Genomic DNA, 23,146 nt, shown 5'->3' on the forward strand with positions numbered 1-23,146 from the left:
CTATTCAGTTTGGCTGGTACTGTGATATAAGTGTTTTTAATATAAAGTAAATCCTGATTAATATCAGGTACAGGAAGGGACTGTTTACTTTTACCGTTTCTAAATTCCATGACCAAGATGCATAAATAATTCAGTTTGAAAGTTTTAATATTGTAAGATTTGGCGTGCCTAATTTTTAGACAAAACATTTAAAATATTTTTGTATTTTTAACAGTTGGTTTAAATTATCTGTAATGCACTTCAACGCTCTATGATATCAGCACTTTACAATCGTAGTGTAATTCTGCCTTAATAGCAGTATATTAGTTAGAAATACATCGACATTGATTCTTCAACAGAGTAAAAACACATGGACCATATTTTATCTTCCTTGGAACATTATATATTGGTACATTTATTGTAAATATATTTTTCTCCTCCAGGCCTCATGGATATATGTGTGTACGTTCTGTGTCTGTTGATGTAGGCCTATAAAATTCTGCTGGCCTCTTAAGAGAAGTTAGAAAGGAAGCAGTCCATCCACCTATTTTTTATATATATATTTATCATTTCTACACATTGGTTCTGTTACAAACTCTCAGTCTCATGTACTAAGTTTGATATAATTCAAGCCAATACAAGAATCCAAAGGCAAACCCTGAATTGTGCTGCCCTTTATTCTTTTCGCAAAAAAGGGAAGAACATGTTGTGTACGTAAGGCAAGGGGGTGCATATAAGGTAGCCGGGTGCTATTGTGAGAAAAGCAAAATGCTGATTTCTGAAAAAATAATTTGGTACCTCAGGTCCTCACCTACATTACGAAATACAACTCCCTTCAAAACTGCCAACTCAACGCGCTTGCAAGCCCAGGTGACTGCAAAACAGTCACCTGTTAAGTGTGATTTGCAGAATTAAAGGCCTGGCTTCCAGGTCAAATAGAATTTCATCCGCTTCAAGGCAAGATCAATACTTTTAACGCTTAAGTCGAAGAGTTAAGCTCCCAACTGAAAAAAAAAAGAATGGAAAACGCATTGTGAAGGAGCCATTGTACTGGCCAAGGGTCACTTAAAGAGGTTGCTTGGATAATTCTAGGCAGCTTTTTTAAAAAATGAATTCATTCACACGGCGGACATTTGGATAGTGGATTATCATGGTACCCTGGGCGATTTCTCTGGTACTAAATGTACTAGTGAGGAAATTGTGTTGCCTATGTCATCCAAACTGTTGGTGGGCTTTTCTTTTTTCCCTTGTACAGTATACATGTAAGTTTGTTTGGGAAAGGACTTTTGTGCTAGAATAGAACAGAATTAGAATAGAATAGTAGAGTAGAATAGAATAGAATAGAATAGAATAGAATAGAATAGAATAGAATAGAATAGAATAGAATGATTGTAGAATAGAATAGAATAGACAGATTGTAGAAAAGAATAGAATAGAATAGAATAGAATAGAATAGAATAAACAGATTGTAGAATAGAATAGAATAGAATAGAATGATTGTAGAATAGAATAGAATAGAATGATTGTAGAATAGAATAGAATAGAATAGACAGATTGTAGAAAAGAATAGAATAGAATAGAATAGAATAAACAGATTGTAGAATAGAATAGAATAGAATAGAATAGAATAGAATAGAATAGAATAGAATAGAACTGGAAGGGACCTTAGAGGTCATCTAGTCCAACCTCCTGCTCAAGCAGGAGAACTTATGCCATCTCAGACAGGTGATTGTCCAGTCTCTTCTTAAAAACCTCCAATGATGGAGCGCTCACGATTTCTGGAGGCAAAGCTGTTCCAATGGTTGATTGTTCTCACTGTCAGGAAGTTTCTCCTTAATTCCAGGTTGCTTCTCTCTTTGGTTAGTTTCCATCCATTGTTACTCGTCTTTCCCTCTGGTGCTTTGGTGAATAACGTGACCCCCTCTTCTTTGTGGCAGCCCCTCAGATACTGGAAGACTGCTATCATGTCTCCCCTGTTTCTTCTTTTCTTTAGACTGGCCAAATCCAAGTCCCGCAGCCGTTGTTCGTACATTTTAGTCTCCAGGCCTTTGATCATCTTAGTTGCTCTTCTCTGGATTTTTTTCCAGACTTTTGGTGACCAAAAATGGATGCAGTATTCCAGGTGTGGCCTTACCAAGGCATCTTCAACCTTACTTCCGGGAAGCCTAATCTTAGCAGTTTCATAATGCCGATAAAAAAAATTGGTCGGTTTCGCTTTTCCAAATATGCAGGCAGGCCTCGATTAAGACAGCTCGTTTAGTGACAGTTCAAAGTTACCACGGCATTGAAAAAAGTGACTTACGGCTGTTTTTCACTTCACGGCCGTTGCAGCGTCCCCGTGGTCATGTGATGAAAATTCAGACGCTTGGCAACTGACTCGTACTTATGTCAGTTTCGTTGTGCTGGAGTCACGTGATCTCCTTTTGCGACCTGACAGGCAGAGAGTCAATGGGGGAAGCCAGATTCACTTAACAACCGTGTTACTAACTTAACAAACTGCAGTGATTCACTTAACAACCGGGGCAAGAAAGATCGTAAAAAGGGGCAATTTATTTAACAAGTGTCTCACTTAGCAACAGAAATTTTGGGCTGGATTGTGGTCGTAGGTTGAGGAGTACATGTACTTTTCCTCTAACAGCATCTCTAAATAAGCTATCTTGAAACATGTTTAACTCGGCGTTGTATGCAAGCAGAGGCATAGGAGACACCAGTCATAGAAAGAGTTAAAGACTGTTTAGTAGAATACTTTAGAACACATCATTTATATTTCTTTTTTTTTTATTAAAAGTTTTATAAAGATTACAGTATAAACACCCATACCCACCCCAAAACCCCCCCTCCCCCATTTCCCAGAGCTGAACACAGGGTTACAAATATAATAATCAAAATCTATCTAACATTAACCAACTATTAAAATAACCAAGTCCATAATGCGCTTTAACTCCCCTTTAACACAAATTTAAACAAATTAAAGTTCAACACAATAATAAACATATTCATAACCTAAATATTAAACAATATTGTTATTATTAATAGTTTATTTTAATGGAATTTTTGTTAGTTTAAATTATATGATATTATTATTTTTAATATTAGTATCATTTATATTTCTTGATTAAGATAGTTTTCAGATCGATTGGCCACAGTATCCTGAAATTCTGCCCTGTTGCATTTTCATAAATACTCCATCTGGGAATTCTTCACATAGCGGTTGATACGACAGATTTCAAATGATCTTTGAAAGCCAATCATTGCTTTAAGTAGAGACTTGCAGATAAACTATTTTTTAAAAATTATTTATACAAAGTATACTGAACTGGGGGGGGGGGGAAACCCAAGCAGAATTTCCCCCCCTGTGGTACCTTAATGTGAAAACGGGTAGAAATTATTCTCAACCTTTGCCTTCCAAATAGCAAATCTTTTAAGTCGGTTGCCCTCTTTTATGGACTAGCTAGCTAAAGGTGTTAGTTACCACCTTTAAAGCGCTTCATGGCATAGGACCCGGTTATCTCCGAGACCGCCTTCTGCCGCAGATCCCCTCCCTCAGACCGGTACGCTCCCACAGAGTGGGCCTCCTCAGGGTGCCGTCNTGACCTAGGGAGGATTTTATATGGGGTTTATTTTTTAGCAATTTGACAGAGACACAACTTTAAAATTTGATTTAATTCGGTTTTATTGGGGGGGGAATGTATTTATGTTTTGTTTTAAATATGTTGTGCGCCGCCCTGAGTCCCGTTGGGAGAAGGGCGGCATATAAATTAAATTAAATAAATAAATAAATAAATAAAATGCTTGCCGTGTGAGTGTGCAAACAAATATATTTTTTTCCCCCCTCTCTCCTTCCAATTAACACAGCCAGCCTGCAATTTTACAGTCTGGCGACTGCTAAATAATTTATTGTGCTCTTTGACAAACAGTGGGTGGAGAAAGAAGAAAGCACAGCACGGACCGGCAGAGATCAGCAGATTAGATTTGATACTCTGGGGGGCAAAACAATTGCCTTTTTTTTTTTTTTTAAAGCTAAGAAGGAGACCGGCAGATCACTTGCTGAGGCCAGAAGCTAATGGCTGCCTGTGACACGCTCCCGTGCGCGTCCCATCACTAAAGTGAAATCCCCCCCAAGGTTGGGCTTAAGCAAAATGGTCCCAGCAGGTTGTTTCCACTTGGTTTCCAGTTCAGTGGAAGCTGATTGTGCCAGCAAGGCTGACTTCAAGGAGTGTGAAGCACTGCAACTTTGTTCATTGACAAGGTAATTGTTACAAGGCCGTGAGCCAATTCCAAGCCCTTCCAGAGGTCACCTGCACAACAGAGGAACAAAATTGGAAGGGACCTTGGAGGTCTTCTAATCCAGGGCTTTTCAACCTTTTCACCCATTGTACCACTTTTAGGATATGGCAACATCCGAGTACCACCAGGTCGTCTAGCAAGGTGTCAAAAACTTGATGACCCCCCCCCCAAAAAAGTGATAAAATACAGGTAGTCCTCGACTTACAACAGTTTGCTTAGCGACTGTTCGAAGTTACAATGGCACTGAAAAAAGTGCCCCCCAAGCCACAGCCGAGCAAGACACCTGCCTGCCCACCTGGCGGTGCTCTTCCTCCTGTCCGAGGTTTTCATTGTTGTGAGCGTTTCTGTTGAGGATTGGCAGCGGGGGTGGGGCCGTGGGGGGTGTTTGGTTTTTATTCCCCCCCATCTGCTGGGTGGTTGCAGCAGGTTTTGGTCACTTCACATGACCCTGGGACACTGTGACCGTCATAAATATGAATCAGTTGCCAAGCATCTGAATGTAAATCACAAGACCCTGGAGATGCTGCAACATTCCAGCTGATCGGCGCTTCTTCTGGGCTCAGCAGAAGCACCAGGATCAACGCTGAGCTCCAGCTGGAGCCTGGTGCTGATCCTGGCGCTTCCGCTGAGCCCTGACAGCCCCGAAGAACCGCCTATCACCTGGAAAGCGGCACTGATCCTGGCGCTTCCGCTGAGCCCTGACAGCCCTGCAGCTCCAGCCGTCTCTCGCTCAGGCTTGTGTGGTGCTGCCACCGGTTCAGCTCATTCCCCTCCCCCGCTACCACTTTTCTAGGATGGTTGCGTACCCCCTGCCAGGTGCCAATGTACCACAGGTGGTACCCGTCCCACTGGTTGAAAAGCCCTGTGGTAGAGCATGCCCACGCCCAGCAAGCCAAAGGTCATCTTGAGCGGGGAAAGACGGATCCCTATCGGTGCCATGGACGCCCAGTCCCAGCTAGCTGTCCCAGCAAGCTAGGACAGTAAATTTTAGGAATCAGAACAACCGTGTGTGTGTTTGTGTGTGTGCGTGTGTGTGTGCGTGTGTGTGTTGCAAATTCATGGCTGCTAATAGGTATAATGGTATATTTTAAACAAAACAAATATGTATTTTTGCACACCCTTCACAGCCATGTAATTGAAGTGTTGGATTAGCATAGGATTTTCAGCTATGGAAATTCACTGAACAATTCTGTGCCCGTATTGAGATCCAGTTTGGTCTAGTCCAGGGGTCTTCAAACTTGGCCCTTTTAATCTCTCTCTCTCTCAGTCCAACCCACTTCACAACAGGACTGTTGTGGGGAAAATAGGAGGGTGTGGTGGATACTGTATATGTTTGCCGCCTTGAGTTAGCTATAAAAATAATAAAGGCAGGATGCAAATGAAACAAACAAACATTCAACCTAATGTATGTCATAGGTCAGGGGTAGGCAACCTTGGCTCTTTTATGACTGGTGCACTTTAACTCCCAGAATTCCTGAGCCAGCATGGCTCAGCTTGGAAACCTCTCCCTTTTCCCTCAGCGTGGCTGGCTCAGGAATTCTGGGAGTTGGAGTCCACACGTCTTAAAGTTGCTGAGGTGGAGAAACAATGGACTAGGCCAGGGGGGGGGAACCTTGGCTCTTTTATGACTCATGGACTTCAACTCCCAGAATTCTTGAGCCAGCATGGCTCAGCTTGGAAACCTCTGCCTTTCCCCTCAGCATGACTGGCTCAGGAATTCTGGGAGTTGAAGTCCACGAGTCATAAAAGAGCCAAGGTTGCCTACCCCCGCACTAGATAGAATAGGGCTCTTCAAACTTGGCCCTTTTATGACTCGTGGACTTCAACTCCCAGAATTCCTGAGCCAGCATGAGAGACCTATGGCCCCCTCGTGACTTGTGGACTTCAACTCCCAGAATTCCTGAGCCAGCCTGGCTCAGCTTGGAAACCTCTCTCCCTTTTCCCTCAGCATGGCTGGCTCAGGAATTCTGGGAGTTGAAGTCCACGAGTCATAAAAGAGCCAAGGTTGCCTCCCCCGTCATAGGGTAATTGCAGTGAGAATAAAAGGAAGGGGGATCCCAGAGTAAGCTGCCCTGAGCTCCTATAAAAATGATTAGATTAGGATTAAATTAGATTATCAATTGGAAAGAGTGAAATCGCCCCCGGGATGCACTGCCGTAGCTACTATTTTCTCTTACCTATTTATTCCGTCTCAGATATTTTAAGTCTATTCTTCTTGAATCTTTGTCCTTACCAAGGAGTGTCATCTTTAACAATCTGATATGTTTGAAGCTGGCATTATATCAGTTTGACACCTGGTAGCTACCTGGAATTCCATACAGATGAGTGAATATAGGTTGGTTTCCTCTAGAGATGATCGGGCAATAGAGGAATGAATAATTGCTTTATTGTGTGAAAGTGGATTTAACACTCCCATGTATTTCTTTGCTTCTAGTCTCGAATACACAATGTTATTTTGATAATGCTTTGATTACAGGAGTCCAAATTTCATTGGGATTTTGAAATGAGGAATTGGGACAAAAATCCGTATTTTCTGCATTATTGGCTATAAATTTGCTCTTGTTTTCTTCAACCCTGTTTTCTTTTTCATTACCTATAGTGACAATATACTAATCCAGGGGTGTCAAACTCAATTTCATTGAGGGCCGCATCAGCATTGCGGTTGCCCTCGGGGGGCGGGGGTGTGTGGCCAGGGTGGGTGCGGCCTACTGGGTGGGCGTGGATGGAGTGGGTGTGGCCTACTGGGTGGGCATGGCCAGCTCTACATCGTTCGCGTCAAGGGTGCCTGTGGGGGCCTGGGCAGGAGTGGGACAGATCTGAGGGTCTCTGGCAGAAGGGGGTGGGACCGGGGCAAGCACCAAGGCATGGTCCATTTCTTCATTCCTCACAAAGGGTGACCCCTCCCCAGCATGCACCCAGGGGGCAGGGCCGATGCGGCAGGGGCTGGTTCCTCGCTGTTTCCAGACGGCCTTGTGGAGCTAAGACTGATTGCATTTCAGCATAGATGGCCACCACAAAATTGTACATTGGCTCCCGGCCAGCCTGGGCCAGGGCCAAGGCAGCAGGGGCCGTTCCCTCACTGTTTCCAGGATGGCTTCGCGGGCCACATGAAACCACTTCGCGGGCCACATCCGGCCCCCGGGCCTTGTGTTTGACATGTCTGTACTAATCAGACTTTCGCCTGCTGGATTTTCTTTCTCAGGCAATTGAATGCTGACCCTAACAAATATAACAAAATTGGTTTAGCACAGTGATGGCGAACCTTTTAGAGATCGAGTGCCCAAACCGCAACCCAAAATCCACTTATTTATTGCAAAGTGCCAGGGCCGCATCAGCATTGTGGTGCTCTCGGGGGGGGGGCATGGCCCACTGGGTGGGAGTGGCTGCAGTGGTGATGGCAGACTGAGTGGGTGTGGCCGGGGTGGACGTGGCCCACGGGGTGGATGTTGCTCGTGGGGGGATGCCTGTGGGGGCTGGGCAGGATTGGGGGAGATCCAGAGGGTCTCTGGTAGGTGGGGCGGGGTGAGGCGGGGGGTAGGGTGGGGGTGCCATTGCTGCGGGGCAGGGCGAGGGCAGCAAGCGTGCTCTACCACCTCTACTTGAGCTTGCTAGCTAGCTGCTTTGCCTCCTTTGTGCTGGGTGGGGCTGCTGCTCCGGGCGCCAGTGGCGGCCTAATGGACCTGCGGCAGCTGGCGGCGGTGGTGGCAGGTGTGCCCACAGAGAGGGCTCTGAGTGCCGCCTCTGGCACGCGTGCCATAGGTTCGCCATCACTGGTTTAGCAGATACTAAGATTAAATATGTGCTATAGTCATAGAAGAAAATGAACGTAGACAGTTGCATAGCCATTAATTGAGATAAAAAACCTTAGGACCTTTAAAGATGAATAAATATGGGGTTATTGGTTCTCTCTAAGCCTGATTGCCTGCTAGCAGATGTTTCATTACCCAGGTAGGTAACATCATTGGTATCAGTGAGAGTGTAGGGTTAGCTGCCTGCTTACATGCAGTAGTTTGCTCTGCCAGTTTTGGTGAATTGATCAAAGAATTGTTTTCTGCCCGATTGTTTGTCTGGCATTGATCCCTGCTTATCTGAATGTTGGCTTCTGTGGAGAGGATATATTGTAGTCTTTTTGTTTCCTTTCTATGTTTGATACTGTCTCCTTTTAATGGTGTGCAAATGTGGTTTGTCTCTATGTGTCTGTTGATAGCTGATTTGTGTGAAAGCCCAACCTCCAGGAACTCCCTGGTGTTTTTGGATTTGCTTTGATTCAAAGATGCTAATGGTTTCCCAGATGAAACTGTGTTGTCAGATTGTGTTGTCATCATGTCTTCGGACAAGCATTTGGGCTGCTCTGCCAATCTTCTGCCTGTCAGTTCTACATAGTGGCTGTTACAGTCCTTGCATTGTATATTGCAGATGACCCCTGGTTTTTTTTCTTCTTGGGCTACTGGGTCTTTTGGTTTGCTTAAAATGTATCGGAGGGCTTTTTCTGGTTAGTGTGCTATAGTGATGCAGTGTCTGCTGGATGTTTCAGAGTTGCTTTTGATGCACGGGACTGTTATTCTTTTCATTTTTTGTGCCATGGGACAGTGGTGGTGAACCTATGGCACGTGTGCCAGAACCTATGGCACGTGTGTGAACCTATGGCACGTGTGCCTCTCTGTGGGCACGCGTGCCATTGCCCCACCCCCGCCTCCCCCCTATGGCCCCCTCCTCCCCAACAGCCTCCTTGGAGGAGAGTCGCGCCCAGGCATGGCCCACATGGAGCAGTGCAGCCAAGGGCATGGCAGTGGGGACAAGACTCCACCCTCGCGCCCCGTCTTGTGCAGTTGATGCTGCAGGGCGCGGGCAGAGGGCGTGGCCGCCATGGCGCTGCTGGGTCGCCTGGGCGATCTGCGGCTGGCCATGGAGGCGGTGAGTGGCCCTGTGGGTGGGTGGGGGCGGAGCAGGGGGTAGGGCAGATGGGGACGGAGTGGGTGGGACCAGGGGCGGAGCGGGGGCCAGGGCAGGGGTGGGGCCATTTTTTGGGCACTCGGTCTCTAAAAGGTTCGCCATCACTGCTATAGGAGTGGGATTCAAATACCTGAACAACCGGTTCTCTTATTGGATGCAGGCCTGGGCCTCTGAAGCCTAGAACAGACTTCCGGAAGTGGCATCCATGCACTTCCGGTGGGCCGTTCTAGGCCTGGGAGGCCTCCTCCAGGCCTCCGAGGCCTAGAACGGACTTCTGGAAGTGGCATCCACATACTTCTGGTGCGCCATTCTAGGCCTGAGAGGCCTCCTCCAGGCCTCCGAGGCCTAGACTGGACTTCCGGGAAGCAGTGTCCATTCAGCTGGTTCTCTGAACTCAGCAAAATTTAAGCTACGAACTGGCTGAATCCCACCACTAAGATCAGTCCAATAATAATAATAATAATAATAATAATAATAATAATAATAATAATAATAATAATAATAATAATAGTTGGAAGGGACCTTGGAGGTCATCTAGTCCAACCCCCTGCTTGTTCATCTAGTATTCTAGCTGGCTCACAGTTTGAGGGTTCTTTGGAATTCGTGGCAGAAGCCAAGCTCAGGAGAATCTTCCCGTAATTGCATTTCCTGTGCCAATTGTGGTCATTCCTATATCGGAAAAACCTAATGCACGGTCAGCATTCATGCTCTCATGGGGTCTCAGCTGGGCTGCTGCAATTTATTCACCATCCCTGCAGCTATCTGTGTAATTGTGGAGAGACTGAAATTTGCCCCTGTCATGCTGTTATTTGGGGAGCTGCACTGGCTGCCAGTTACCTTCCAGATACTATTCAAGGTTCTGATTATCGTCTTTAAAGCCTTTCATGGTTCTGGACCTGGATACTTATGAAACCACTGCCTGCCCAGTGAGATTAGGAAGAGAGCACCTGTTGAAGATACTCTGTAGGTGGTGGAAATGTCAGCGACCATAGAACCAGAGGGGTAACCCTTCCGCGTGATGCCCCTCTGCCTGGGGAACAAGCCTGCCTCACCTTATTGGGCTTCCAGAGGGCTAAAAGGATCGATCATTTGGAAGTCTTTAAGGCAGGGGTCTTCAAACTTGGCCCTTTGATGACTGGTGGACTTCAGCTCCCAGAATTCCTTGCGTGCCTGGCTGAGGAATTCTGGGAGTTGAAGTCCACCAGTCATCAAAGGACCAAGTTTGAAGACTCCTGCTTGAAGGCAATGTGGAAATTGATAAGGTGACCAACTTTTTTACAATGAAAAAGAGGACACAAATAAATTGAAGAAAAAATATCGTAAATAAAAGAAACATTTTATTCATTGCAACAATAATACAGACAACTTGCATGTGCAAAGTTTGCCGGCCGGGTGTTTTGGCGCGCTCAGCAGCAATTCCTATTGACTTTCGAAAGCCAATAAGGGGAGTAGCACAGCTCATGCAAAAGTTGAAGAAAAAAAAACCATCAAAAAAGGTGCCAAAACGCCGTTCTGAGCTTTCGATGAGAAAAAAAAAGCCCTGCAGATTAGTCTTCAAATATCGAAAAGGAGGACATGTAGGAGGACACTTTTCGAGGGAGGACAGAACTTACAAAAGGAGGACTGTCCTCCCTAAAAGAGGACGGTTGGTCACCTTAAAATTGAGACTGCCTCCGGGCATAGGCGGCCTCCTAAGATGCAGCATTTTTAACCTTGTGTTTGGATGGCCGCTTGGAACCCACAGGAAGTTGCAGCACAGAAGCCCCAGTAAATACATAAAATAATCTTTTCAGCAAGGAAGATGGAAACGGCCTACTTCACCTCCCCCTGTTTACTTAGAGAGTATTCCAGTTCCCTTTGGAGGGGGCAACATTTCCTGAGTCCACTGTGAATTCGGCTAGTAAATGAGACCCACGGGTTCTCGTTATTGCAGCTGTCTGAGAATACACCTAGGATCTCTTTGTGTGTAAAAAGCACGGCAAGGGGCACGAGCCACATCTTCAATGTTCATGCAGGTCTCATGTTCACATATAACATGTAAGCCTTGTCAGCCTAGGACAGGGGCAGGCAACCTTAGCTCTTTTATGACTCGTGGACTTCAACTCCCAGAATTCCTGAGCCAGCATGGCTCAGCTTGGAAACCTCTCCCTTTTCCCTTAGCGTGGCTCTCAGGAATTCTGGGAGTTGAAGTCCACGAGTCATAAAAGAGCCAAGGTTGCCTGCCCCTGACCTAGGAGTTAGGAATGTTAGTTGGCATTGTAAACAACCTATGTAGTAGAAGCTGGCTTGATTCCAGACCTTATATCTCATTACTGAGATGCTCTGCTTCATTTCAGCAGGGATGATGGTTGAAAGCTGCCTGCTATTAAATGAGTGCCTCTCTCCTTATTTCTGAAAAATGTGTTTCTGTTCTGAATGACAATATTATAGCTAAGTAGGCATCATTTCCAGATTTATTTCTGGCCTCATTCCACGCACCAGGGCATTGTTGCTAGGGACAGGCTCAGCCTGGACATCAAAAATCCATATAGAAGACAGTTACAAATTATTACTTAGTGCCTCATCAGGACTCAGAAATATTGCCACCTTGTACCTGCAGTAAAATACTCAAATTTGTGATGAAGTCACCCATGTGACTCCAGAACCTGCTTCCAGAAGTTGTGAATGCTCCAACACTGGAAGTTTTCAAGAAGAGACTGGACAGCCATTTGTCTGAAATGGTATAGGGTTTCCTGCCTGAGCAGGGGGTTGGACTCGATGACCTCCAAGGTCCCTTCCAACTTTATTATTGATCATCGCACAGTCAGCCAGATGTTCAGACTGGATTTGGCATTTTTGTCGACCTATCGAGTCCTTCCCAAGGACCTGGGATAGGCGGAGGTGGATGTTTGATATTGTCGCAGGATGGAAGCAGTTCCTAGTAAGGCCGCCTTTTGCAATTGACTGATGGCGAATTTGTCAATGCCGATGATGGTGTTCAAGTGGTGCTCCAGTTGTTTTGGGATTGCACCCAAAATGCCTATTACTATTGGTACTACTATATTATTATTATTATTATTATTATTATTATTATTATTATTATTATTATTATTATTATTATTATGTTTCTGCCTACATTAATTAAGTGAGATTATATACATCTCTAAACAGTACAAGCATTAGGAAGTTGGTGTATCTGCTTGAACTGGTTTACCCTCATAGGAAATCTGGCTCTCACTGTACTTATTATTTATTTATTTATATCCTGCCTTTATTATTTTTTTACAAATAACTGAAGGCAGCAAATATAATCAATACACCTTCTTCCTCATATTTTCCCCATGACAACGTCTTGAGCTAGTGAAAAATTTAGAAACTTTGGCAGAATCTCAACAGTAACTATAGAAAAGCAGTAGTAGTCCTTCTCAAAAGCCAAAGCAGAAATTTGCATAAACACAGGAGTTGATTATGTACTAAAGAAATAATCCTTGACTCCCTCTTCTTTGTGGCAGCCCCTGAGATACTTGAACGCTGCTATCATGTCCCCCCTCGTCCTGCTCTTCATTAAACTAGACATACCCAATTCCAGCAGCCGTTCCTTACATGTTTTAGCCTCCAGTCCCCTAATCATCTTTGTTGCTCTTCTCTGTCCTCTTTCTAGAGTCTCAACATCTTTTTTATATCGTGGTGACCAAAACTGGATGCAGTATTCCAAGTGTGGCCTTACCAAGGCATTGTAAAGTGCTATTAACACTTTACAAGTCAATGGAAAAGCCAGATTCATTTTCCAACTGCATTACTAACTTGACAACTGCAGTGATTCACTTAGCAACCGTGGCAAATAAAGTCGTAAAATGGGGCAAAACTCGCTTAATACTTGTCTTGCTTAGCAACAGAAATTTGGAGTCAGTCGTGGTCGTACGTCGAGGATTACATGTACAAGTGAGAACTGTGGGGACAATTAAAGTTTTCCAGGGGTAGCTAGTGCTTAACCCAATGGTCTTCCCTGACAGCCCAGGTACCTCTAACCCAGGGGTAGGCAACCTTGGCTCTTTTATGACTCGTGGACTTCAACTCCCAGAATTCCTGAGCCACCCACTCTGAGGGAAAAGGGAGAGGTTTCTAAGCTGAGCCATGCTGGCTCAGGAATTCTGGGAGTTGAAGTCCACCAGTCATGAGGGGGCCATAGTTCCCCCATGCTGGCTCAGGAATTCTGGGAGTTGAAGTCCACCAGTCATAAAAGGGCCAAGTTTGAAGAGCCCTATTCTATCTAGTGCGGGGGTAGGCAACCTTGGCTCTTTTATGACTCGTGGACTTCAACTCCCAGAATTCCTGAGCCAGCCACGCTGAGGGGAAAGGCAGAGGTTTCCAAGCTGAGCCCTGCTGGCTCAGGAATTCTGGGAGTTGAAGTCCACAAGTCATGAGGGGGCCATAGTTCCCTCATGCTGGCTCAGGAATTCTGGGAGTTGAAGTCCACAAGTCATAAAAGAGCCAAGGTTGCCTATCCCTGTTCTAGAGCAATGTTTATCAATGTTGGCAACTTTCAGGGGGGGGGGACTCCAAATCCCATAATTCCACAGCCTGCATACAGTTAGTCAGGGGTCTTCAAACTTGGCCCTTTTAGGACTCATGGACTTCAACTCCCAGAATTCCTGAGCCAGCCACGCTGAGGGGAAAGGCAGAGGTTTCCAAGCTGAGCCCTGCTGGCTCAGGAATTCTGGGAGTTGAAGTCCACGAGTCATAAAAGAGCCAAGCTTGCTTACCCCTGCTCTAACTCGTAAATCAAGACAGAAATTTTTCTTGAGGCATTTGAAGTTTCATGTTACATTGCCAAATTGATCACTTTGTCATGTTGGGTTTTTTAAAATCAATTTTATTGCTTAGCACTGTTCCTTGAAGGGCCGTTCCAAATTTATTTTAAGATGTAAACCTCTGAGAGTCATTCCAGATTTTAAAACAGACAGAATAAATACATTTCTTTTCAACATAAAAGCATGCACTATTTCGGCAGTACAATATAAGCTACTTGCAGCTAACCTCATACTCACTGCCACTGATAATATAACCTAGCTGGATAATAAAATGTCTACAGGCAAACAACAAAATTCAGCATCAAGAACCCCACAGCTAGGGATATTGTCTTTTATTGAAATAAGTAAATAACCTGCGTTTGAAAGACAGTCAGTTGTGACTCCATTAAATGAATAAATGTTGATTTCAATTACCCATCTCCCACAATTAGCCGAATCTGACCATTGAACATCTATGCCCACCAGCTGGAATAGATATCCAATACATGTACAGCAATATTTTTTTTGTTAAATTACCTTGTAATTTTAAATCTATAGAAATTATTATAGTTGTTAAAATGGTCTTTCATTAAAGCTTCTTATTTCATGCCTCATTATATAATTGGTCGTCTAGCACAGAATGCTCGAACAGACGTGTAAAATAGCGATTACGTTTTATCAAACGATGTTAAATCAGATACTGCTAAAGGAGATTCTGAAGTACTTAGGGGCTGTTGCCCCAAATCTGGGCCTCATAGGGTCTTTTAAACTTTTTTCTTTTCTTCCCTTTTCCCTGTAGAATAAAATAGAGTAGATATTGTCACTGTTTAACAGGGGAAGGAATTAAGATACTGTTCCAATTCCTGCCTTGTAAAATATAGTATGCTCATCACCACAAATAAAAATGTTGAAAGTCTTACAAGATAACTGCTGCAAATTTCTTCTGAAGCCATATCCAGAGCATGTGGGAAAATGCAGAAATAATCAGTGGGATAGGCTACTTGGAATGGAGTGGAGTGGAGTGGAGAGTGGAGTGGAATGGAGTAGAATAGAATAGAATAGAATAGAATAGAATAGAATAGAATAGAATAGAATAGAACAACAGAACAGAACAGAACAGAACAGAACAGTATAGAACAGAACAGAACAGAACAGAATAGAATAGAATAGAATAGAATAGAATAGAATAGAATAGAATAGAATAGAATAGAGCTGGAAGGGACTTTGGAGGTCTTCTAGTCCAGCCCCCTGCTCAAGCAGGAGAACCTATACCAGTGATGGCGAACCTTTTAGAGTCCGAGTGCCCAAACTGCAACCCAAAATCCACTTATGTATCGTCGGGTGCCGGGTGGGCATGGCCCATTGGGTAGGCATGGCCCATTGGGTGGGCGTGGCTGCAGTGGTAATGGCAGACTGGGTGGGACCAAAAAGTTCAATCAATCAATTCCAACTTTGCGAGATCTTTTTTTTCCCCGCGAGAAGTCGAAATTGATTGAGTGAACTTTTTTTTTTTGCACACGGCGGCGGAGGCCTAAAGTGAAAACGTTTTATAAAACCTAGCTGAAGGCCTAGGACTGGGGCGACAGCGCGCGTGCCCACAGAGAGGGCTCTGAGTGCCCCCTGTGGCACCCGTGCCATAGGTTCGCCACCACGGACCTATACCATCTCAGACAGGTGAATGTCTAGTCTCTTCTTAAAAATCTCCAGTGATGGAGCACCCACGGTTTCTGGTGGCAAACTGTTCCACTGGTTGATTGTCTTTATGGTACTTTACAGTTTGTTTGTTGTTTGTTTATTTGTATCCCACTTTTATTATTTTTACAAATCGTACCCAAAACCTCAGTGGGGAGCTGTAATCCGCATTGCCTTACTCTTCTTTTCAGTAAATGAGTTCACGGTCATCAGGAAGAAGTTCAAGTGTCCTTACTGCAGCTTCTCGGCCATGCACCAGTGCATCCTGAAAAGGCACATGCGGTCCCACACAGGGGAACGGCCCTACCCGTGTGAAATTTGCGGGAAGAAATTCACCCGGCGAGAGCACATGAAGCGGCACACCTTGGTAAGTTGGGATCTCTAGCGACGTTTCCAGGGGCAGACGACGGACAGAAATGGGACGGAGGGCTGCATGAAAGAGAAAATGGGTGAGCCTGTGACTAGGGATGTTCGGCCCGGAGTTTTCCCAGCCTTCTTTCTATTCATTGGGCGGTGATTTTTTTGCCAACATCGCCTAGGATGATGTTGGCAAAAATCATAAAATCCATAACAATATAAAATTCATAACAGAGCTATGAAAACAATAAAGACACAAAACCAGAATATGGTTTTATTTTTATTTATTTATTTGCATCCTGCCTTTATTATTTTTTCAGAAATAACTCAAGATGACAAATACATACGCTACTCTTTTCTCCTCCTGCTTTCCTTCCCTATTTTCTGCACAAAAACCCTGTGAGAGATTGCTGGCCCAAAGTCACCTTAGGCTTTCGTGCCTAAGATGCGACTAGAACTCTCCGTCTCCTGGTGATTGGCCCAAAGTCACCCAGCTGGCTTTTGTCCCTAAGGCGGGACTAGAACTCTCACTCTCCTGGTGATTGGTCTAAAGTCACCCAGCTGGCTTTTGTCCCTAAGGCGGGACTAGAACTCTCAGTCTCCTGGTGATTGGTCCAAAGTCACCCAGCTGGCTTTCATGCCTAAGGCGGGACTAGAACTCACCGTCTCCTGGCTTCTTGAGCCAGTAAACCAGAATAAAACATAAAATAAAATTAACAGTGCATGCTCGATATGAACAGAATGTATATATTGACTTTGAGAAGCAGGTTTTTAAAATCCATTGCTAGTGCGTGTTAGCAGTGTTCTTGTTTGCTACCTGGCTTAACAAACTGACAAATAGTTCATTTTGTTGTTGAAAACCAATATAGTTATAAAGTAGGGAAATATTTTTGCCAAATTATATGATCAGATGGATAGATAGATAACCTTTATTGTCATTTTTTACTGTGGCAGAATGGCACACATTAAGAATGAAAGTGTACACATACATAACACACATTTAAACATACTACAGTAGTGGCCAAAATTGTGGAAACCTTTTGGGAAAAGTGTACAGTAGAAATGCCACCTTTGGTTAAGTTTCCACCAATTTCCACCATTTTTTCTTCTAATTTCTTTATAACTGTAGCCTTGTTCACTTAACAATACTATTTTACATCGCTTTCTGGGCGACCAGTCAGCTCTTTGCACCGTGACTTTAATTTTATTACGTTTTACAAGCTCACTCAATGAAAGAACACAAAAAAACCCAACCAACTTAATAGCGATCACATAACACACTGACAAATGTCCTCCTCTCAGCTTCAATACATGACATCAATCACTGGATCCTACTGTGATCTGATTGGCTCATGGCCAAAACAAGGTGACACCCGATTGGCTCTCTAAACACTCATGCTCATTGGCTACAATCCGATGAAGGAAAGCTACCTGAGATCAACCTAAGCAAGTTGTGCTTCCTTTTTCTGGTTATTTGGCTATACCATTTCATAGAATACAGTGCAGATAATTGAACAAACTATGTTGCATTACGTTCTTGATTAAATTATCTTTCCATTGATATATAATTTTATGGTACTGCTAAAAAAAAAAGTGGTATTATTAGCCATCCAACCTCAAAAATTACACTTTTCCCAAAAGGTTTCCACAATTTTGGCCACTACTGTAAGTCACTTTTTGCAGTGCCATTGTGACTTTGAGCGGCCCCTAGACGAAAAGTTGTTAGTCAATGCCTATAATGTTTTTAACAGTTGTGTTCTTCTAAAAAATAAGTCTTTAGTGGCATTTCTGGTCAAATTCACACCACACATTGAAGCAAGCCAGTAAAAGCCCTAGCAGGTTTAGGGTTAATTTGGTTATAGTTTTTGGCAGCAGAGCATATTGTGCACCTTCAGTCCATCGGACTACTTTAGGATCCAGCATACCTTTCAGTTTGGGCTTAAAACTAGGTTAAATCATGAACCAGTGAAATATGTTTTATGATTAGGGGACTTGAAGCTAAAGTATATAAGGAACGGTTGCTGGAATTGGGTATGTTTAGTTTAATGAAGAGACGGACAAGGGGGGACATGACAGCAGTGTTCCAATATCTCAGGGGCTGCCCCAAAGAAGAGGGGGTGTCAAGCTACTCTCCAAAGCACCTGAAGGCAGGACAAGAAGCAACGGATGGAAACTAGCCAAGGAGAGAAGCAGCCTAGAACTAAGGAGAAACTTCCTGACAGTTAGAACAATTAACCAGTTGAACAATCTGCCTCCAGAAGTTGTGAATGCTCCAACACTAGAAGTTTTTAAAAAGAGACTGGACAGCCATTTGTCCGAAATGGTATAGGGTTTCCTGCCTGAGCAGGGGGTTGGACTAGATGACCTCCAAGGTCCCCTCCAACTTTATGATGATGATGATGATGATGATGATGATGATGATGATGAATAGGCCAGTGCTTTCCTCACCCAGCCCCACACACTCCTCCAGAACGGCTTGAAGAACCAACAGAATATTTCAAATGCTTCAGGTTTTTAAAAGGGAAAAGAAAAAAGAGCAAACATTGAACCGAAGAGTTATTTAGATGGAATATGTCTCTAAAACCATTCCGAACACTTTTTGGAACAAGATCCAAACATAGGAAGTGCATCCGTGAAAGAAATCCTGTTTCCTCCCAGCTGTTCTCTGGATATCGGGCAGGATATTTTGCAGACAGCCTGTCTTTGCACCCAGTTGCCTCCTGGAAATGGCTGTCTTCCTTTCCATGGGGGGGGGGGGGAAACCATCAACGCTCAGCCGATAAGCTACTGTCTGCTTACCGCAGGTGCAAGGTTGCATCTTGTCGTGCCAAATGGCGGCATTTTGCTGGATCAGATGGGCAGCTAGCTTGCATTGCTTCCACAGCAATGTTTAGGGGCCACTGCACTCTGTTGCCATAGTACCCAGAACCTGCTGCCTCTGTCCTTCTCTCCACGAATCCTTGTCCATTCGGATGACTGCCCGGCCATCTGGACATGGGACCAATTGCTCCCCAGATGCCCCTTGATTTGCTCCGTTGGGGTAGCCTCCGAGATATTAATTCAGCTACAGATACACATGCCTCAGATCTCTTCTTTGTTCTTCGTTGAAATCAAACTCTCGCCCCACGGCGGATGAATTTCAGGGACATTTTGAAAAAAACAAATTTTGGGGAAAATTGCGAGGCACGTACAAGGGGTGCAAGCGATCGTCAGCCAATGATGAAAAATAAAAACTATTTGCACAAAAATGCAAAAAACAAGGAAAAGCTCGTAGGTTTATGTCCTTTCGAATATATAGGGGCTGTTGTTGTGGGGAAAACATGAGCAGGAACGAACATTATTAATAAAGGAGAATATTTGCAGCTGAGGGTTGATATGAGGGCTCCTTAGTGCTCTCTAAGCTTGCTTGTTTTCTTACAGATGTTTAATTACTGAAACTAGGTAACAGCATCAGTGCTAGCAATAATAATAATAATAATAATAATAATAATAATATTATTATAATGGAGTTGGAAGGGACTTTGGAGGTCGTCTAGTCCAACCCCCTGCTCAGTCAGGAAAGCCTACACATTTCAGACAAATGGCTGTCCAGTCTCTTCTTAAAAACTTCCAGTGTTGGAGCATTCATAACTTCTGGAGGCAGGTTGTTCCACTGGTTAATTGTTCTAACTGTCAGGAAATGATGATGTTACCAAGTTTGGGTAATGAAATGTCTGCAAGAAAACAAGCAAGCTCAGAGAGTACCAAGACCCCCCCCCCAAGAAGTATTATGTATGTTCACCGCCTTGAGTTACTTATAAAATAATAAAAGTTGGGATAAAACACTATTACATCAAGGATATTTTATTTAATTTGTGCTTTGCTTTTGTGGCTTAGGGCAGATAATAACCAAGAGTAGGAAACAAAGGGAAGGGAAGTTAAGAAAGAAGGAAGGAAGGAAGGAAGGAAGGAAGGAAGGAAGGAAGGAAGGAAGGAAGGAAGGAAGGAAGGAAGGAAGGAAGGAGTGGTGGGATTCAAATATGTCAACAACCGGTTCTCTGTGTGAATGCCACTTCCGGAAGTCCATTCTGGGCCTGGGCAACAAAAAATTAGCTACCGGTTCTGCCGAACTGGAGCAAACCGGCTGAATCCCACCACTGTTCGTAAGTGTGGAAAAAGCATCGCAAGTCACTTTTTTTCAGTGACGTCGTAACTTCGAACGGTCACTAAGTGACAGCACAACAGAGCGTACAACAAATGAACTGTACAATCTACACTGGGCTTTTCCCTCTGCTCATTTTCTCGGCTTTCATTTTTTGCCTCCCTCCCCAGGTCCACAGCAAAGACAAAAAATACGTCTGCAAAGTGTGCAGCCGGGTGTTCATGTCTGCCGCCAGCGTGGGCATCAAGCACGGCTCCCGGCGCCACGGCGTGTGCACCGACTGCTCCGGCCACGGCCTGGCCGGCCACTTAGAGGTTGGCGGCGGAGACGGGTCCCCGGAGGGCTTGTACGGCCCCTACGCTGAAGACCCCGAGGATCTCAAGGCGGAAGGAGACGAAGACGTGGGGGAAGAAGAGGAGCTGAAATGGAAAGAGGAGGCCGAGATTTCCCAAGACGAGGCGATTCTGGAAAACGAGAAGGATGGCAGTGACTCTGGCCCGGAGCAGGAGAACCCTGAGAAGACCAACAAGGATTTCACTTGGATTTCTTAGGGATTTCTGGGGGGGGGGGTGTTTCCTGTCGGTTTGGGGGTCGCAGGGTGGGAAGAGCTGTATGAGGAAAACTCAAGGAGCCTGGTCATTGTCCCCGTGTATAGAAGCGTGTTACGTGTGAAGACTTTTCCCTTTTTTTTCTTTTTTTTCCCCAAAGAACACCTGATAAGTTCTCTTATCAGACTTTGCCTCGGTGCTGTCGCTTCCTTCTTTTAAATCCTCCCAATCGTTTTTAAAATAGGGGGGGAAAAAAGAAATCCACCCCTCAGTCTTTCAATCGGAACTGACCAGGTGATTATGCAGACCGCGTGGAATTTCCTCACTCAAATATGTACGTTTCCCCCCCCCCGCGTGCACGGTAAAACTTAACCTACGGAGGACGTGTGCTTCTCCCACGATAATTATTAAAAAAAAAAGATTTAAAATAATTACCCTTTCAGCAGCAAGGGAGACGTGGTATCGAGGTGGTAAACAAAACAGTGGGAGCATTTGAGAGCTTAGCCGAGGAGAACAATGGGTCTTTCCAGTCTGCGGCCTTCCCTAGACTGTGGTCCTCTTTCCCTGCAGTGGGTTGATCCAAGGATTAATTTAGCCCACTGGCTATTTGTAAACCTCAGGTTGCCTCCTTTTACACAGCTTTTGCTTGCTGAGGAGGGAAGAGTGAGGCTTTCGTGCCACAAATAGGCCCCCTCGTGGCTAAGTCTCAAACATTCACTTTTCTGTCTTTTTCAATAAGTTTCTTTTTCCTCTCGTTTGGGGAAAAGAAACGAGGTTTGAAGCCAGGCGTTGTAGCAGTCAGAGGAACCAAACGGTTTCCTTGGCCAAGCTCTCTAAAAGAAATAGCCACGTGGCTTGTTACGAAGCCTTGGCTGTATCGAGTTACTACAGGTAGTCCTCAATTTACAAACCCCAACTGGGCCCAGAATTTCTATTGCTACGTGAGACATTTGTTCAATGAGTTTTGCCTGGTGGTGGGATTCAGCTGGTTCGCACCGGTTCAGGAGAACCAGTAGCTAAATTTACCTGAATTCGGAGAACCGGCTGCGTTCCGGACGTCCAATCTAGGCCTCGGAGGCCTGGAGGAGTCCTCCCAGGCCTAGAATGGCCCACCAGAAGTGTGTAGATGCCACTTCCGGAAGTCTGTTCTAGGCATCAGAAGTCTGGAGGAGCCCTCCCAGGACTAGAATGGCCCACCGGAAGTGCGTGGATGCCACTTCCGGAAGTCTGTTCTAGGCATTGGAGGCCCAGGCCTGCATCACATAATAGAACCGGTTGTTCCGGTATTTGAATCCCACCACTGGTTTTGCCCCATTTTAACGACTTTTCTTGCCACAGTGCTTAAGTGAATCGTTTGCAGTTGCTAAGTTAGTCACACGATTGTTAACGAATCCAGCTTCCCTCATCGACTTTGCTTATCAGAAGGTCGCAAAAGGGGACCGCATGGCCCCGGGACACTGCAACCGTCAGACATACGAGTCATTTATGAGCTGTGGTGACGCAGGGGTTAGAATGCAGTGCTGCAGGCTAATTCTGCTGACTGCCGACTGCTAGCAATTTGGCAGTTCGATCCTGACCGGCTCAAGGTTGACTCGGCCTTCCATCCTTCCGAGATCGGTAAAATGAGGACCCAGATTGTTGTGGACAACATGCTGACTCTCGCTTAGAGAGAGCTGTGAAGCACTGTGAAGCGGTGTATAAGTCTAGGTGCTATTGCTAAGTCCTAAGAAAGGAAGAAAGATTAAAGAAGGAAAAGGAAGGGAGGGAGGGAGGGAGGAAAGGAAGGAAGGAAGGAAGGAAGGGCCCTGGTGGAGCAGTGGTTAGAATGCAGTATTGCAGGCTGACTCTGCCGACTGCCAGCAGTTCGATCCTGACTGCTCAAGGTTGACTGCGCCTTCCATCATTCTGAGGTCGGTAAAATGAGGACCCAGATTGTTGGGGGGCAAATATGCTGACTCTGTAAACCGCTTAGAGAGGGCTGTAAAGAACTGCGAAGCGGCATATAACTCTAAATGCTATTGCTATTTGCCAAGTGTCTGAATTTTGATCACATGACCACGGGGACGCTGCAGTGGTCATAAGTGTAAAAAAATGGCTGTGTCATTTTTTCCAATGCTGTTGTAACTTCAAATGGTCACTAAATGAATTGTTGTAAGTCAAGGACTACCTGTATGTCAATTTGACCAATTTTGCTGTCCTGTGGAGTGGGGAATCTATACGGATCGTCTGTGGCACAGTCCCTCTCAAGGAATGAGTGCTAATCATCTCGCGGGGGCAGGTTAATATGTACATTATCCCGTTTTAGCCCCCATTTGAAGCAGTCCACAAGACCACATCAATACAGCAAGCCTTTTGAGCAGGGAAATTTCCACTTGGTTTCCCAGCCTGGTCAGGAGATGTTTTTGTCAACCCTACGAAAG

At 44.8% G+C, this 23,146-nt stretch overlaps 1 protein-coding gene across 1 annotated transcript in view; it reads left to right on the forward strand.

Moving 5' to 3' along the window:
• The window catches only part of ZBTB46 (zinc finger and BTB domain containing 46), a 55,913-nt gene extending 35,184 nt beyond the window's left edge, over positions 1–20,729 (forward strand). Inside the window, exons 3-4 of the mRNA XM_015824074.1 lie at positions 15,872–16,047; positions 20,349–20,729. Coding sequence (XP_015679560.1) covers positions 15,872–16,047; positions 20,349–20,729 — 557 coding nt within the window. The remainder of the gene's footprint in view (positions 1–15,871; positions 16,048–20,348) is intronic.
• Positions 20,730–23,146: the final 2,417 nt, after the last annotated feature.

The sequence above is a fragment of the Protobothrops mucrosquamatus genome, unplaced genomic scaffold (genome assembly GCF_001527695.2).
Source record: "Protobothrops mucrosquamatus isolate PMUCROS unplaced genomic scaffold, P.Mucros_1.0 scaffold2102, whole genome shotgun sequence".
Classification (NCBI taxonomy): Eukaryota; Metazoa; Chordata; class Lepidosauria; order Squamata; family Viperidae; genus Protobothrops; species Protobothrops mucrosquamatus.